General features: G+C 39.8%; 1 protein-coding gene across 2 annotated transcripts in view; it reads left to right on the top strand.

The window, feature by feature from the left end:
- Nucleotides 1-17,467, top strand: part of alx3 (ALX homeobox 3) — a 49,741-nt gene extending 32,274 nt beyond the window's left edge. Inside the window, exons 2-4 of one of the 2 annotated variants that reach the window (XM_059950381.1) lie at nt 8,688-8,977; nt 11,120-11,248; nt 15,114-17,467. In XM_059950381.1, coding sequence (XP_059806364.1) covers nt 8,688-8,977; nt 11,120-11,248; nt 15,114-15,434 — 740 coding nt within the window. In that variant the 3' untranslated portion in view covers nt 15,435-17,467. The other variant, XM_059950382.1, reaches the window with a different exon arrangement.
- The last annotated feature ends 1,140 nt before the right edge of the window (nt 17,468-18,607 follow it).

Here is an 18,607-nt window from a genome sequence, read left to right on the forward strand (position 1 = left end):
CCACTTGCACTGATAGCTTGTTCTACACTCTCATAATCCTCTGAGTGAGGAAGTTTCCCTCAGGTTCCCCTTAAACTTTTCACATTTCACCCTTAACCCATAACTTCTCACTGTAGTCCCACCCAATCTCAGTGGAAAAAGCCTGCTTGGATTTACCCTATCTGCACCCCTCATAATTTCCTATTAAATCTCCTCCCAATCTTCTACATTCCAAGGAGTAAAGTCTTAACCTATTAAATCTTTCCATATAACTCTGGTCATCCTGACCCCACAACATCCTTATAAGTTTTCTCTGTACTCTTAAAACCTTACTTCTATCTTTCCTGTAGGCAGGAGACCAAAACTGCACCCAATCCTCCAAATTAGCCCTCACCAATGTTGTATACAACTTCAAAATAACATCCTATCTCCTGTACTCGATACTTTAATTCATGAAAGGCAATGTCCCGAGAGCTTTCTTTATGACCCTATCTAACTGTGCCAACACTTTTAATGAATTATGGACTTGTATTTCCGACCCCTTTGTTCCACCGCACTCCTTAGTGCCCTGCCGTTCACTGTGTCAGACTACCCTGGTTGATTCTAGTGAAGTGCAACACCACACACTTGCTGCATGAAATTCCATCTTCCATAGCTAGTCCAGATCCTGCAGCAGGCCCTAATAGTCTTCCTTGCTGTCCACTACACCTCTGATCCTGGTCATATCTTCAAACTTGCTGATCCAGTTGACCACATTATTATCCAGATCATTGGTGTAGGTGACAAACAACAAAGGACACAACATCAATCTCTGTGACACTCGACTAGTCACAAGCCTCCAGTCAGAGAGGCAACCATCTACTACTGTTCTCTGGCTTCTCCCACAAAGCCAATGTTTAATTCAATTTAATACCTCATCTTGAATGCCAAGCAACTGAAACTTCCTGACGTAACTCCAAAGTGGGACCTTGTCAAAGGCCTTACTAAAGTCCATGTAGACAACATCCACTGCCTTGACTTCATTAACTTTCCTGGTAACTTCCTCAAAAAGCTCTTTAAGATTGGTTAGACATCACCTCCCACACACAAAGCCATGCTGACTATCCTTAATAGGTTCCTGTCTATCCAAATACTCATAAATCTGGTCCCTTAGAATAACTTTCAATAACATTCCCCCTACTGATGTCGGGCTCACCAGCCTATAATTTCCTGGTTTAATTTTAGATCCTTTCTTAAACAGCAGGACAACATTAGCCATTCCCCAATCCTCTGGTACCTCTTCCATCACTAAGAATGATTGAAGTATTTCTGTTAGGCCCCTTGCAATTTCTGCACTTGCTTCCCACAATGTCCAGGTGTCAGACCCTGGAGATTTAGCCACTCTCATTTGCCTCAAGACAGCAAATACCTCCTCCTCTGTAATCTGCTGCTTTCCCTCACTTCTAAAGACTCTGCACCTGACTCCCAAGTAAATACAGATGCAAAAACATCCATTTAAGATCTCCCCCATCTCTTTTGGCTCAGTGCATAGATTATCATTCTGATCTTCCAAGAGGACTAATTTGTCCCTTGGTATCCTTTTGCTCTTAACAATTCTATAGAATCCATTAGGATTCTCCTTCAGCTTGTCTGCAAGGGCAATCTCATGCCTTCTTTGAGCCCTCCTGATTTTTTTCTTAAGGGTTCTCATGCATTTCTTACTCTCCATAAGTACCTCATTTGTTCCTACCTGCCTAAACCTCCCATGCAACTCTTTTCTTTATCTTAAACAGGGCTTGAAGATCTCTTCAAAACCAAGGTTTCCTAAATTTGTTATCTTTACCACACTTTGCCAGATCCTTTATGATAGCATCAAAATTGGCCCTTCCCCAAGCTGGACTCTCAAACCATGAACAAGACCTATCCTTTTCCATATTTACTTTGAAACTGATGGCATTAGGACCTCTAGATGCAAAGTTTTCCCCTACATGAACTTCTGTCATCTGCCTGTCGCAGTCCCTAATGGCAGATCAAGTATCACACTCTCTCACGTTGGATCCTCTAGATACTGATTAAAGAAATCAGTGAGTCCCAGTCAATATGTGGAAAGTTAAAATCACCTACTATTACAACCTTATGTTTCTTGCAAGACTGTAATCTCTCCACAAATTTGTTCCTCTAAAATCATGTGGACTGTTAGAAGGTCTATAATATAATCCCTTTAATGACATCATACCTTCCTTATTCCTCAGTTCCACCCATAAGTTTACTAAACAAGTTTTCCTGTTCGTCCTGACTGAGCACTGCCAAGACATTTTCCCTGACTAGTAATGCCACCCCTCCACCTTTAATCTCTCCCACTCTGTCACATCTAAAATAACAAAACCCTGGAATATTGAGCTGCTAGTCTTGTCACAACAGGAACCAAGCTCACTAATGGCTACAATACCATAATTCCGTGTGTTGATCCATGCCCTGAGCTCATCTGCTTTTCTTACGATACTTCCTGCATTGAAATATACACATCTCAGGACGTTAGTTGCACCATGCTCAATCATTTGATTCCTGACTTTGTCTGAGGTCTTCACATCTGCCTCCACTACCTCTCCACTATCTGTTCTGGCACTCTGGTCTCCTGCAACTCTAAATTTCCACTGTGCAGCACCAGCAAACCTTCCCATATGATATTAGTCCCCTTCTAGGTCAGGTGCAAACTGTTCCTTGCATTCCCTGGAAGAAAGCCCAGTGATGTAAAAATCTGATGCACTCCCTCCTGCACCATCTTCTTTGCCAAGTGTTAAACACTATGATCTTCTTGTTTCTGGCCTCATTAGCATATGACATGGGTAGCAATCCTGAGATCACAACCCCAGATGTCCTGTCCTTTAACTTAGCGCCTGACTCCTTGAATTCACTTCGCAGATCTTCACCACTGTTCCTACTCATGTCATTAGCACCTAAATGGGTCATGACCTCTGGCTGCTCACTCTCCTACTTAAGAACACTGAGCACTCGATCAGAGATGTCCCAGACCCTGGCACCCGTGAGGCAACATACCATCTGGAAATCTCAATCTTGTCCACAGAAACTCCTGTTCTCCTAACTAATCCCCTCTCAACACAATGTGCCTCTTCTCCACCCTTCTCTTCTGAGTCACACTCAGTCCAGAGACCTGACTGCTGTGACTTTCCTCTAGAGGTCATCCCCATCCCCACCACCCCCCACAGTATCCAAAGTGGTACACCTATTGTTGAGGGGAATGGCCACAGCGATACTCTACACTGGCTATTTAACCCCTTTCCCTTTCCTGACTGCCACCCAGTCTCCCACGCCCTGCACCTTTGCACCTTGAGTGTAACTACCTCTCTATATGTCCTATCTATCACCCCTTCAGCCGGGCAAATGATCTGGACTTCATTAAGTTCAAGCTTTAGCACCATAATCTGGAGTGTTAGAAGCTGCAGCCAGAGCCTCAAATAATCACTCTGACACTGTCCACTCTAACAAAGGCTGCTCCAACGATAGCCGCAGCTCTTGCCCCTGCCTTATTTTTATTTGTTCTTGCCAATCGCTTTGATCGCTGATTGGCTGTTTCTCAAACACCAGACCGCCGCGACTTGATGTCTTGTGCACTGAATCGGCAAATCTGGGTGAGCTACGTTTTCTCATGCTTCCATTCACTGATTGACCAGTGCTCAAACTCCAAACTGCTGGAAGTCAGTGCCGTTAGTTCAGTCTTCAGCACAGTCCTTTTCCAAGTCCTTTAGTCCAGGTCTTAGCATATGGTCTAGGTTGATTGGTTTTGCACATTGCCGGATGGATCTTCAAGAAGATAGCCCTTTGATAATACTTTAAATCCAGGGTTCCAAATCATTTCTAGACCAGGATGTACTGAATTAACATTCTATGTCTATCTGTGCCCAATGAAACCTGGGTATTTTCACTCTGTACCCAGCAACATTGGTCTTCAGTATAGTCTGCTATAGTCAAATTTAATTTTATATATTGACATTGCTAAAAACAATGTACGTCACTTTGTTGTCCAGTGTTCATCATCGATTTGAATAAGTGTTTCTTAGTACAGTGCAACTACATGTGCTTCAATTTCTAACTAAGTAATCTTGTATCGACACAAGTTTCAAGATTTTGGCTATTGAATCTGATAATCTTGAAATTTGTTTCATGCTTTCTGTCATGCAAAATCTGAAGTCATTGTTTTGACTCACATCAAAATTCTGTGGAATAGCTCTCTGTGATTGCATACTAAGATGGATTCTTTGGTATTTAAATACTGGTGGATTGATGTATTCTGCACACATTATGTTTTGTCTATCCTTGCAAATTTGTGTTGTGTCTTCCAGACTGTTAAAAACATTAATGGGCAAAGTTGAACTGAATGATTACCCTCCATTGAGAACAGCATTTCTTGTGCTTTCTATCCAAGTCTATTAAACTGCCACTATTACCACACACATTGGATTAAACAGAATAAACATCCTCATTTTCCTCTTCCACTGATAGGAGCTGTCTGCCTTTCTTTAACAGCATTTCTGCAGCAATAGGAATCTTAACCGAATGTGCTCATCTGTAAACCTCCAGGCAAACTGAAGCCTCAGTGCCCAGCCTTGGAAAAATCTGTAAGTGTTGGGCCACCATAATTTCTTTAACTCAATGATACAAACTCCAATCACTTCTCCAGGTTTTTCACCACAGTATGTAATTGATAGATTTTGATAAATCCTGGGGGTGTTGGGTTTAAGAGGCTCCACAATAATTTAACAACCTTAATGAATGAGATATTGATAGCATTAATAAATTTATTATTATTGCATAGGTATTCAATTCTTTCGACTTAAAAGTGTTTTCTAATTTCAATTGACTTTATAGTGTTTCTTACCTCTTTTTCTTACTTCCTATATACTAGTGTTAGTTGCTAAGACATCCTCATTCCCTCCAAATGTATACAAAATGCTACTCAAGTTTTCAAAATTGCAATCCAATTTTTCCAATATATTCAGCTTCACTCTGGTCAGGCACTTTGTCAAACTTTGTTAGATCCACTGGTCCTCGCTCACTGAAGCTGAAATCTGCTTTTAGACTTGGTGTGCTTTTTGTTGACTCATTCAGTTCCCCTTATAATCTGCACTTTCACAGTCTTTTATCTACATTCCAGTGTGCTATCTGCTCTCAGTGGCCACTTTATTAGGTACACACCCGCACCACTTGTTAATGCAAATATCGAATCAGCCAATCATGTGGCAGCAACTGAATGCATAAAAGCATGCAGACATGGTCAAGAAGTTCAGCTATTGTTCAGACCAAACATCAGATTGGGGATGTAATGTCATCCAAGTGACTTTGGCCACGGAATAATTATCTCAGAAACTGCTGATCTCCTGGAATTTTTCACACAACAGTCTCTAGAATTTACAGAGAGTGGTGCAAAAATCTATCTCTTTATCTATCCATATACCTATCTATATGCACAACCTGTTGGACCTTCAAATGGATGGACTTCAGCAGCAGAAGATCACCCCAGGTTCCACACCTGTGGCCATATTATTAGGTACACTCCTGTACCTAATAAAGTGGCCACTGAGAGTATGTTCCCTGTTTGAGTACAGGTTGAAGTGTTGAACAAATTTGCCAGGACTCAGGAGCTCTAATGAACTCATATTTATTACACTAACTCATCCAGACTGATTTATACTTGTGCATCACATCTACACCGTAGGGTGACGTGCATCTCCCCAAAAAAGTAACACAACCGTTGTGGTGACGCATACCACAACAACTGTGATTGGTCAGCTTGGTAGCATCGCATTTCCTCCTATGCATTTCTGGTTGCTTCTTCTCTGCCATGTCTGTACACCAATGTGAAACAGATTAACCAAATCGTCAAATCTACCTGCCTACGTACAAAAATGTAAATGGATTTCTCTCACGAAGAAACTCAACACAGTGACATAGAAACCCAACCACCAACTAGCGTTTTGGCACACACCAACGCATCCTTGCTACGGAATGCACCCTACGCAGAAGTGAAAATCAAGACTATGGCATACGTGCAAGTATAAATCAGCTTTTACTCTGGAAACTTTTGTGGATACTGCTGTACTCTAAAGAACAGTCATGCTGTGTAAAGAGACAGACACAAAGCATCATTTATTTTTTTACAATCAATACTACATATACTACATCTCCTTTGTTAGATTCTCCAAAAACATAAAAGCAGATAGTAAGAGTTTTATAGTTACATAAAAAGAAAAAGGGTGGCTAAAGTAAATGTTGGTCCCCTAGAAGATGAGACCGGGAAATTAATGGTAGGGGACATGGAGATGGCGGAAACGCTGAACAAATATTTTGTATCAGTTTTTACAGTAGAGGACACTCAAAATATCCCAACACTGGATAAGCAGGGGGCTCTAGGGGGAGAGAAGCTAACTACAATTCAAATCACCAAGGAAATGGTACTTGATAAATTAATGGAACTGAAGGTGGATAAATCCCCTGGACCGGATAGCTTGCATCCTAGGGTCTTAAGGGAAGTGGCGGTCTGGATTGTGGATGCATTAGTGATAATTTTTCAAAACTCGCTGGACTCGGCAATGGTCCCAGCAGATTGGAAAAATGCTAATGTAACTCCTTTATTTAAAAAGGGCAATAGACAGAAGGCTGGGAATTATAGGCCAGTTAACCTAACATCTGTGGTTGGCAAAATGTTGGAATCGATAATTAAGGAAACAGTAACAGGGCATTTGGATAAACATAGCTTAATAGGACAAAGTCAGCATGGATTTACAAAAGGCAAGTCATGTTTGACAAATTTGTTGGAGTTCCTTGAGGACATAATATATAGGGTAGATGAAGGAGAACCAGTGGATGTGGTGTATTTGGACTTCCAAAAGGCATTTGACAAGGTGCCACACCAAAGATTATTACTTAAAGTAAAAAAAATCATGGGATTGGGGATAATATTCTGGCATGGGTGGAGGATTGGCTTTCTAACAGAAAACAGAGAGTTGGGATAAATGGTTTATTCTCAGACTGGCAGATGGTGACTAGTGGTGTTCCACAGGGGTCGGTGTTGGGACCCCAACTCTTTACAATCTATATTAATGATTTGGAGAAAGGGACTAAGTGCAACGTATCGAAGTTTGCTGATGACACAAAGGGGGACATAGATAGGCTGAGTGATTGGGCAGACATTTGACAGATGAAATATAATACTGACAAGTGTGAGGTCTTGCACTTCGGCAGGAAAAATAATAGAGCAAGTTATTATCTAAATGGAGAGAAACTGGAAAGTGCTTCTGTGCAAAGGGATCTGGGGGTCCTGGTGCAGGAAACACAAAAAGTTAGTATGCAAGTGCAGCAGGTGGTCAAGAAGGCCAATGGAATGCTGGCTTTTATTGCTAGGGGGATGGAGTATAAGAACAGGGAGGTCTTACTGCAGTTGTACCGGGTATTGGTGAGACCACACCTGGAGTACTGCGTGCAGTTCTGGTGTCCATATTTAAGAAAGGACATACTGGCTCTTGAGGCAGTGCAGAGAAGGTTCACTAGGTTAATTCTGGGGATGGGTGGGTTGATGTATGATGAGAGGTTGAGTAGATTGGGACTCTACTCATTGGAGTTCCGAAGAATGAGAGGTGATCTTATTGAAACATATAAGATTGTGCTTGATCGGGTGGATGCGGGGAGAATGTTCCCAATGATGGGTGAAACTAGGACTAGGGGGCATAATCTTAAAATAAGGGGATGCCGTTCCAGGACTGAGATGAGGAGAAATTTCTTCACTCAGAGGGTAGTGGGGCTGTGGAATTTACTGCCCCAGAGAGCTGTGGAAGCTACTACACTCAATAAATTCAAAATGGAGATAGACATTTTCCTGGATAAAAATGGCATTAGGGGATACGGTGAGCGAGCAGGTAAGTGGACATGAGGCTAGGTTTAGATCAGTCGTGATCTCCCGGGCCAGTTTTCGATAGCCTGGATGGGTCAGAGAGGAATTTTCCAGATTTTTTCTCCTCAATTGGCAAATCGTTTTTTTTTCCCTGGGTGATCACATGGGTTTGGGCGGGATGAATAATAAAATAAAATGGGCGGCATGGTGCCCTGTTGGTTGGCACTGTTGCCTTGTGGGATTCGGTGATAACTAGAGTTAAGATTGGATCAGCCATGATCTTGTTGAATGGCGGAGCAGGCTTGAGGGGCCGATTGGCCTACTCCTGCTCCTATCTCTTATGTTCTTATGTTTAAAAGTACTCTTTATCATGGTCTAGGCATTTTCGCACTTTCCATTGAGTCTCAGAACTGTGTTTTGAAGTGTCCTATTTAGAACTGAGTGTTCTATTAACCTATAACGTATAATGCAGTATGTTATGTTCCTACTTTTATTTTCGTTGCCGGGCGATGCTTCCAGCATCTGAGTGCTCCAGTTCATGTCAGAAAGATAGATTAGGTGCACACCTGATGCAAAGAATTTCTGTGATGGAAACCAGCTCCATCTGTCTGTTCAATTTTGTGATTGGTGTGATTATATCCAGAAAAGATCACTAATGTAGCTTATTCTGGTTTATGTCAGCATGTATCAGATAGTGCTCATAAAAAGCACAATGTGATTCAATTCCTAGGTAACAGTTCCTACAAATTCACTAACCTGATTAGATAGTTACCATCCTTTTCTTTTAATAACCTCAATTTACACTCACTTTGTTTTTCATTAGCACTGAATATCAAGGTTTCAAAATCCATCGACTATCAACTGATGGACTCTGATCGCCAGGATCCGCTGCGAATCTGTGGAAAACTGAAAGAGCCCCCAGGAAACGAGGTTCCCAGTGAGCGGAGCGAGGGAGATACCAGCAGCAAGAACAAGAAGCGGCGGAACAGAACCACGTTCACTAGTTATCAGCTGGAGGAGCTGGAGAAGGTGTTTCAGAAAACTCACTATCCCGATGTGTATGCCCGAGAACAGCTGGCTCTCGGTACTGAGCTCACCGAGGCCAGAGTTCAGGTAGGGTTGGATGAAAAGTGATGATTAAGCCTAGATGCAATGGTACACTTGGCCATTTGACAATCACCACTGAGCTCTGACTTGAGACCGGCATCATGGAGAGGCTGGTTTATTTGGATTGCTTGTGGTCCGCTGGCCAAACTTATAATGAACTTATAATGACATCTGTAAACTTTATTTTTGTGTAAGAACAGCAAAATAATTTGTTGCAATTTGTGAAGTATAGTCAAATGTCTAAAGGAAAAGGTTTCTACTGGAGAAAGATGAGAGGAAGTGGCAAGAATCTGATGAGCCAGGAAACTCATGAGATAGTCTCACAAATCCCCAGGTTTACACAAAACTAGAAGGAATAAAGGGTGTAGAAGTTCAGTTTACTATGACTCTACTGCCTCTCTGAAAGAACTCTCCAACCCCACACACATTGACTTACACATGACACGCCTTTTAGCACAGGTACAAAAAGACATGGGCAGAGAAAAAGGCAAATATATGGTGCACGCAGAGAAAGAAATATATATAGCACCCACTAACACAGTAGCTGGCCAGTAGCATGGTGGCATCAGCGCCGGACTTTGGAGCGAAGGCTCCTGAGTTCCAATCCACCCGGCTCCCTTGCACGCTTTCCATCCATGCTGGGTTGAACGTCGAGCTAGCAACTCGGCCTTGTAAAAACAAGAAGGCCTGCTGAAAAAAAATGCCGTCACCATGGCGACCTGATGATCCACTCAAAGTTAAGGGCTTTCTTCTTCTCTTTCTTCCACTAACACAAGCATATACCTGTTCCTCTTGCTGTGACAGATGCATGCATATACAGAGAAATGGTTATACATATACAAACAGCAGCAGCTACAGGGATAGTTAAATGTATGAAGGTAAATAAGGAGATATATACACTGAAAGAAATGGGTATATAAATTCTGCAGAGAGGGACAATGATAGTCATTCAGACATTCTGAGACATGAAAGCAGATACTAATTCCAAATGCAGGAATATCTCTTTCATTTATTGGTGATCCATTCTGGATCTCCCATTCACACATTTGCTGCTTATCTGCAGTTTTTTGTGCTTTCCTGTTGAAGTTACCCTGCGAATAGAAGAATGTCATAGAACCACAGTGCATACAATTTTGTAGGATCTGTTTTTGCCCGTTGGTAGCCAATCCAGTGAATGTTGAGCCAGAATTACATGTGCTGAAATTGGACACATAATCTGGTTTATCATTGCATTGTGGAGGACTCGATGAAACATTAAATGTTAGCTTTAACTAGTGGAACTGGGGACTGTTGAAGATTCTGTTGGGGAAAAAAGTGGAAGAACAGAATGTTCTCCTGATTTCCAGTTCAACATTGCAGATAGACCTTCCTCCCTCAAAGAGTCCAAATTAAAATACAAGCTAGCTTACTAATTTTTGGGGTCTTGCCAAATTTCAAATTAGATGTGCTAGTTAACACCGGTAATGAGATAATACAGTCGAATGCATATGAATGTCTTTGATGCATTTCAGAGTGATACAATATCTATTTACAATAACAAGTACAATATCTTTCATTTTTCAGCTGAGTTTGAAATCTCACTAGAAATGTCAGAGGAAGAATTGTGACATATGTGTGAAATCTTTATTCTGAGTGCAAAGTGATTTTCATCTCATTTGACAGATTTACTTTGCATTTTGATAATGCTTTATGCCCTTCAAGCCATTCAACAAATCCAGATCTCTTGAGAAATCCAGAAAGCGTTTGTTACTGAGTTACAAAGTTAGGTTGGGAGATGGTTCAGTGAATCTTGGTTTATATTGGCAGATAAAGCAAATCTTATTCCTGGCACCAATTGAAGGAAAAAATAGATTTATGTAGTCAATGAATACTGTTTCACTATAGTCACCATTCTAATGTAGTTAACTGCAGCTATGATTCACTTATAACAAGGCTGCACAAAACAGCACTGAGATTAGGAGAAACCCATCAAGTCCCATACCAACCACAGCATCCAACCAGCTAGTTCCAATATCCTGTATTTGGCTATTATCCCCCTAAGACATTCCTCCCCCCCACCACCACGACCATGAATATATTTAAAGGCAAAGGTTGATTAAACTTTCTCCATAATAATCACTGATCTCTATGTTTTGTTATATTCATTAGGTTTGGTTTCAAAACCGAAGAGCCAAATGGAGAAAACGAGAGCGATATGGAAAATTTCATGAAGTCAGAAACCACTTTGCTGCGGCATATGACATCTCGATCTTCTCAAAACCAGAAAATTATTCTCAGGTAGAGCATTCCAGCATAGAGTACTGGGATTAAATGGTAGAAAATTCATTAGGTTACGCCATTGAACTGTTTATATGGTCAAGACCATGCCTATTAATTGTAAAAAGAGATTCAAATATATTTCTTGAGGTACCTTAAATGCAAGTCCCCAGTTATTCTTATTTCATTGTTTGAATTTTTTTTCTTATTGTTTGTCGTATTTTACATCCCTAATTCACAAATAACCTGACTTTAATTTCAAGTAACTTTCCCAGATTTTATTCATAATAAACCAGTGTCCAAAAGATCTGTTAACAAACACAATCAATGACATCAATAAACATAGAACCAACCTGCTAAATGTTTTATTTGTGCATCATCCCTTTTCAATCCTGTTTCTCCTGTGTTTTGATGCAGTAATTAAGAAGAAATTGTTTTCATGGGCAGGAGATTAAAATAGCAACTTAACGTTAGTTGGTGAAAGAAAAATGGAGAAGATGAAGTAAATATATTTTTATGCAACAAGTTGTTAAAATTTGGGATACTCAGAATAAATGTGGATTTGTTATTAACTTTCAAAATGGAGTTAAAAGAGACCTTCAAGTTCAGAAATGAACTGAAGAAAGAGCAGATTGAATGAATTAAATTTTTTTTTCAGAAAACTAGCATAATACAATGGATTGAATAACTTCCAAATGGGCTGAATAGTTCTCTTGTTATGAAATCACACACAACCTCTCATGGTCCCAGAACACAGTCAAGAATGCTCAGCAAAGCCTCTACTTTCCGAGAAAGCTGAAAAGAGCTGGACTTTGTACATCCATACTCGTGATACTTTGCAGATGTGCAGCAGAGAGCATCCTGACAAACTACATTTCCGGTCGGTGCAGAAGCTGCACAGCAGCAGCCAGGGAGGCTCTACAACGGGTAGTCAAATCTGCCCAACAAATCACTGGCACCGGACTATCCACCATCAAAGGCACATATACAGAAAGGTGCCGGAAAAGGGCCAGTAACATCATGAAGTATCCCACCCGCCCTGCTCATGGACCGTCTGTCCCACTCCCATCAGGGAGGAGGCTACAAAGCATCCACGCCAGACCCAAAACCAGTTACTTACCCCAAACAGTGTGGCTGATCAACACTCACTAACTCCACAACTCCACAACTACTTTATTATTTGTTGTCAGTCACCTTATGCACAACCTAGTGTCACTTGATGGATGTAAAATCTATGTATATAAGCTATCTTATGTAATTAAAGTACGTGTCTTGGGCACATGTAAAAAAATTCTGTAAAACGAAAATACTTACAAAAATAATGAAATGAGAAGATTCTAGATATCAAAAGAATACTATAAAGAGCAGTAAAAGGTAAAAACTAAATCAAAGCAGTATTTGATGTGACCTTTAAAACTGAATCAATTATCCTAGGTACAGTAACATGCAGTTTTATAAGAAAGTCAGCTGGTAGGTTGATCCAAGCATCTTGGAGAACTTGCCACAGTTCTTCTGCAGACTTTGGCTGTCTTGCCTGCTTCTCTCCTTCTCCAGATAATCCCGGACAGCTTCAATGATGTTGTGATGAGGGCTCTTTGGAGCACATACCATCTGAAACCATATAGCAATAAGACCTTTCCACAGTATTGTATGTTTACCGTGTTTTTTTAAAAAAAATGATTGTGTCCTTTATCTTTTGTGTTTTTTTTTGTTTCATTAGATCCAGAGTAACAATTATTTTGTTCTCATTTACACTTGTGTACAGGAAATAACACTAAACAATCTTGAATATAAATAACATGAACATTATTTCTCCCTCTCCGTCTTTATAAAATCATTGGCATTCACAGGATGGAAGGTAATTCAGGTCCTTGGCCCACTGTTGGCTCTTTGCAATGTCTGTTCAATTTTATCCCGTTTCTTTCCCTACAGCCCTGCAGATTAATTCAAGCACTTGTCCATCATATTCAGTGCAGACTGTTCAGGGCCTGTTTGTGTGCTGTACTGTTCTATATTACATGACATTTCCCCAAACAGAGGACCATATTTATAAGGAAAGATTGGATAGGCTAGGGCTTCTCACTGGAGGCTAAGGGAAGACCTTACAGAGGTTTATGTGGAGTGTAGATATGATAGATAGTCATAGGAGAGGAGAGAACAAAAGTGCACAAATTTAAGGTGTGATAGGAGAAAGTTAAAGGAAATCTGAGGAATTTTTTTTTTAACCCAGAGAGTGGTAATTATCTGGAATAACCTGCCAGAAGAGATGATGTAGGCAGATACAATTACTCCATTTAAAAGATATCAGCCAAGTACCTGGATAGCCAAGAAAAAGACAGATAAGGGCCTAATGTAGACAAATGGAATAAGTGCAGATCAGCATCACAGTCAGCATGGATAAAGTGAGCTGACAGGGGTACTGTAGGAGTCTACGATTCTAAGATGAATTTGCATAGAATTTTTCCAGCAGTATTTTGCCCTTTGCTCCTTAATTTCCTCAGAAGATCAGCACAAACCATAGCAACATGGTTTATCTTTTGGTCCTGTCTCATCAGACAGGCCTAGGAGAATCTCAATGGAAATTAATGTTGACTGATTTGTCAGTAATTGCATGTCAGAGCCAACAACTCTGGAGGAGAGAACAATTTTAGATTCTTCAGATGCAACGTTTAGCATCTGTACATGTTAGAATTCAAGCACTGGATGTCAGTTCTCAGTAAGTCAGCTTTCTTAATACCAACACCAAGTACAGCATTGACTTACTCTCAAAAAGACTTTTATTTTTCAGTTATTTTCACTATTCAGTGTTTATCATTTTTGTCTGTAGATCTTAAAGCAGAGTACTGATTTCAGAATCAGGTTTAATATCACTGGCATGTCATGAGGTTTGTTGACTTTGTGGCAGTACAATGCAATACATAATAATTGAAAAAACGTGGATTACAGTAGGAATATATATTAAATTGTTAAATTAGTGCAAAACTGGAAATTAAAAAAATGTGATACAGTGTTAATGGATTCAGTGCCCATTCAGAAATCGGATGGCAGAGGGGAAGAAGCTGTCCCCGAATTGTTGAGTGTGTGTCTTCAGGCTTCTGTATTTCATTCCTGAAGGTAGCAGTGAGAACAAGGCATGACCTGGGTGATGGGGTCCTTAATGAGGGACGTCACCTTCTTGAGGCCTCCCTCCTTGAAGATGATCTGAGCCCAAGATGGAGCTGACTAAGTATACAACCCTCTGCAGTTTATTTTGATCCTGTGCAGTAGTTACTGTCCTGCCCCCCTCCCCCCACACCAGACGGTGATACAGCCACTTGGAATGCCCAGTGAAACTGTAGAAATTTAAGAGTGCTTTAGGTGACATGCCAAATATCTTCAAACTCCTAATGAAATGTAGCCATTGTGTCTTCTTGTAGCTGCATTAATATGTTGGGTTCAGGTTTGATCCTCAGAGATATTGACATCCAGGGACATGAAATTGCTCACTCCTCCCATTTTAAACATTCCAAAGATTGACTAAATCGTATAACAACTTAATACATTAATTAAAAGTTTCCATAGTTGTATTATAGCAGTGAAATGCCAGTCCTGAGTTTGCACTTGAAACTCACAACAATACAGAGATACTGGGAGGAATAGTTACCCCATCTACTAATTTAGATCAAAATTACATCTACCGACCATGTATTTTGATCTTGAGAATTAAAAGATAGTTTGGCAGTTACATGGATAGTAACAGTTTAGAAGGTTATAGGAGAAAAACGGGAACTAGCTTGAAAGGGCATCTGGTTGGCATGAACCAACTGGGCTGAACAGCCTGTTTCTGTGCTGTATAATGCCATGACTCTGTGTACTTTATGCTCTAAGTATATCTGTTCTATTTCAGATACACAACAACCTTTGGTCCAGCAATGCAACCAACACTTCTACGGTTTCTTCATCCATTTTGTCCCAGGAATCCATGTCTTCATCTTGTATGACACCTTATTCACATTCCCATGGGAATGTTAATGCATTTATGGGGATCTCCAGCTCTCCTTCTCACCATAATGGCATCAAGAGCCTTTATTCTCTTCATGGATTCCCTAGTTCACGTGCCAACCATGCCTTTGAACCAGTTCCTGAATCTGACTACAAAACGTCCGGTCTTGTTGCTCTTCGAGGGAAGCCAAAAGAGCCACCAGCTTTTCTTTCATGGACTAGGTGATTGAATGGCAGGAGATGACTGCTTTGACTCAAGTTCTTTTTATCATTGGAGAGCTTATCAATATCATTGTGCTTTTAATTCTGAGTAATTATGAGTTACTTCATGGAGAATCAAAATGCCACATCACATACATGAGGAAGGACTAGATTAGAAAGATTTTTACTTCTCCTCTTCAGAATCAAGATTCTCACCTCTTGTCTATGTTGCCTCAACCTTCTATCTAATTCATTGAAAGTGCCATAGATTACAAATTCTACCACTGGCTGCACGTTGCAGAGCAGATTTAAATTGAGTTATGATTTTTTTATTAAGCAATGTGAACGTTACTGACCTAAACTCTTACATGTCAAAGAACAGCCAATTTAATTTACAGCACTTCATGTTGCAACTATTTCCAATTTGTTAAACTTTATTAATTTGGTAAATCTGTTCCAAATGCACACTGCTATTTTAGAACAATAATTCAAAACAATAATGTTCAACCGTTACACAATAGCAGTGGGAAATATTGTATAGTGATCATGAATTTCTTAAGTAATCTGTATACTGCTTGGAGTAGCACAGAAACACACGGACATGTGGTCCCATGTATAATATTCTGCCTCCGATCGTTGAACTAAGACAGGATATCTGGTGAGTTATGTTTTAACTGGACATAAGAGGGATAACAAATCAGATAGGTGTCCAGCAATTGTTTACTTCGAGTGATACCTGTTGCAAGTATCAGGCTATGCAATAACAACAGCATTGAGATACACACCAGAGGGCATTCGCCTCATTCATCTGTGTTGGTACTCTCCTGGAACAATCCACTGTCGTGTTGAACATGTGTACACTTCTCAGAGATAAAGGCATTGCCAAAATCTCTAGATTCAAGCATAGAGAAAGGGCAGTTGGATAGGATCCTGCAGGGAATCTGATAACAGTGGAATCATATCAGGGCCTCCAGAAGATAAAGGGTCCAACTGAGGGGTATGGAGCCTGCAATGCCTACATATGCTAGATAAGGGGGAAAAGTGCCAAGGAGAGGTTCTGCCATATATTACATATTATACATTCTCCAAATGGAATTCCAAGTACCTCTGTAATAGCAAATCAATTACAACATTTCCATTCATAAATTATGCAAATCACTGTAAATCTGGATCATATGTACTGTGTGGACACACCAATAATTTCTTTTGATGTGAAAGTATTTATTTTTGTATTTGTGATGAGATGAACACTGGCAGGATGCTTTGCATTATCTAACACTGGTTTGCCCCGGTGGCAATCAGACGGTGCAGGACCAGAGTCATTTGTAGTCCAGACTTGGTCAGGGTGGCTGCTTTCCTTCTCTGAAGATTAGTAATCAGCTAGTTGTTCTTTAAATTTTGACTTTCCATGTGCACTTTTTATATGGTATCAGCCCCAAATTTAGAGATAGGTTAATTTTTCATAACATTCTCATACTGGGATTTGGAATGCTATATATAGTTTCAACCGCCCTTTGCTTTAAAATATCCAAAAGCGATTTTGCTAGATCTCTGAGGCTTGATGAATCTCCAGGGCAGACACTGAAAATGCTGAACTGAATTGTCAATCTGGTCAATCAAACTCCAGACTCAGTGACACTGAGCTAGGCTGTGTCGAACTGCAGCATACCAATTTATGCAATCAATTTTACATTATAAAATTTTAGAGTACAGAAAAAGACCAATAAGTTTACTGTGGTCTTTGATCCTGTACATTTAAAAAAGTAATTTGCTGCATGTCCACTTCCCTTTTAAAAGCCGTTACACGTTTTCTTTCTGGTTGCTTTTTTTTTTCTTCAGCATTCAATATCTAATCCAAATCTCTGTAATAAATTTTTGTTTAGTTTTTTGACTCTGATAAATTTGTGCTCTGTTGATACTGATTCACTGACAAGTTAAAATAATTTTATGCATTATCAATATCTTTGAAATGTTAATTATCGATTAGATCTCCTAAAGTGTGATGTGATTTTTATGGCCTTTCCTCATGATTAAAATCCTGGAATTGTTGCTAACGTTGGTTTGTTTCCAGTGCTGATCTGCTTTGTCTGTCTATGATAGAATTTTCATTGTATGGTATATAAAGTCCACTTATAACCAGCTTATATGGGAAATCCTAATTATAATAGATCACATATGTTGCCCTTTAAAGTAACATTCTGATATGCCTTTCCATGCAGTGACATACCATTGTATATCTCTCCATCCAGCAATACCTGTTTCATATGGCACAAAACACTAATCATCTCTTGCATAATCTGTCAATCACAGCAATACATCCACCATTATATATCACACATGCCACATTTTCACAGAATAATAACATCCTCACATAACTTCAGCTTCTACGTTATTGAAAATGATCTTAACAGGTTTCATCAGAGATGTTCAGCTTGTCGGAAATCTCTCAGTCAGTTGCACCCACCTATCAAATCGCATGACCTGCTTCACACCCTCCACTTATCACAGTAACCATGCTTAGTGCTAATGGAGAGTGGAGCACGTTCAATTTTTTTTTAATAACTGATAAAGATTTTCTAAAAAAGTACTTCAATTTTTTTAGCAATTTCTAAATACAAAGAAATGGTTTAAATAAAATTTTAAATTTAAAAATGCATAAATATTAAATTATTGATTGGTTTCTTTTTCTTTTGCTTAACAATGAAGATGTCCACTCGCGCCCAAGGTTTCAAACAAGAACAGCTGCAAACTTTGCTTTGTGTCCCATTGAAGTCAATGGAAATAAATATCATGAGCTGCAGTGTACAATGCGCACATGGTACTATATCATGTTTAGCATAAATTAGTCTAATTTCTACTTTTTTAAAAAAATGGAACTTCATGATACTTAAAGAAGTAATTCATCAGTACAAAAAAAGCTTGTTTGGCATCTTGCTGAAAATTAGAAAGGTATAAGTGCATATTAGCTGCTGTTTTAGCTACTTGGCACAGAGTTCAGGAGGGCCTGAAGAGGGGCAAGTAATTCGCTTGAAGTACTATAACGCTGCTGAATTATGCACATTAATAGTCAATGCTGCTTATTTGATCCGAAGTGCAAAATTCATTAACAAATAAGCAGAGTTCTATTTTCATGTTGTCTTGGTTGTGGGAAGAGATTAGGGTGGCTAATCATGCTGGACCCAAATACGCTTCTGCTTT

This window comes from Hypanus sabinus, chromosome 25, assembly GCF_030144855.1.
Source record: "Hypanus sabinus isolate sHypSab1 chromosome 25, sHypSab1.hap1, whole genome shotgun sequence".
Taxonomy (NCBI): domain Eukaryota; kingdom Metazoa; phylum Chordata; class Chondrichthyes; order Myliobatiformes; family Dasyatidae; genus Hypanus; species Hypanus sabinus.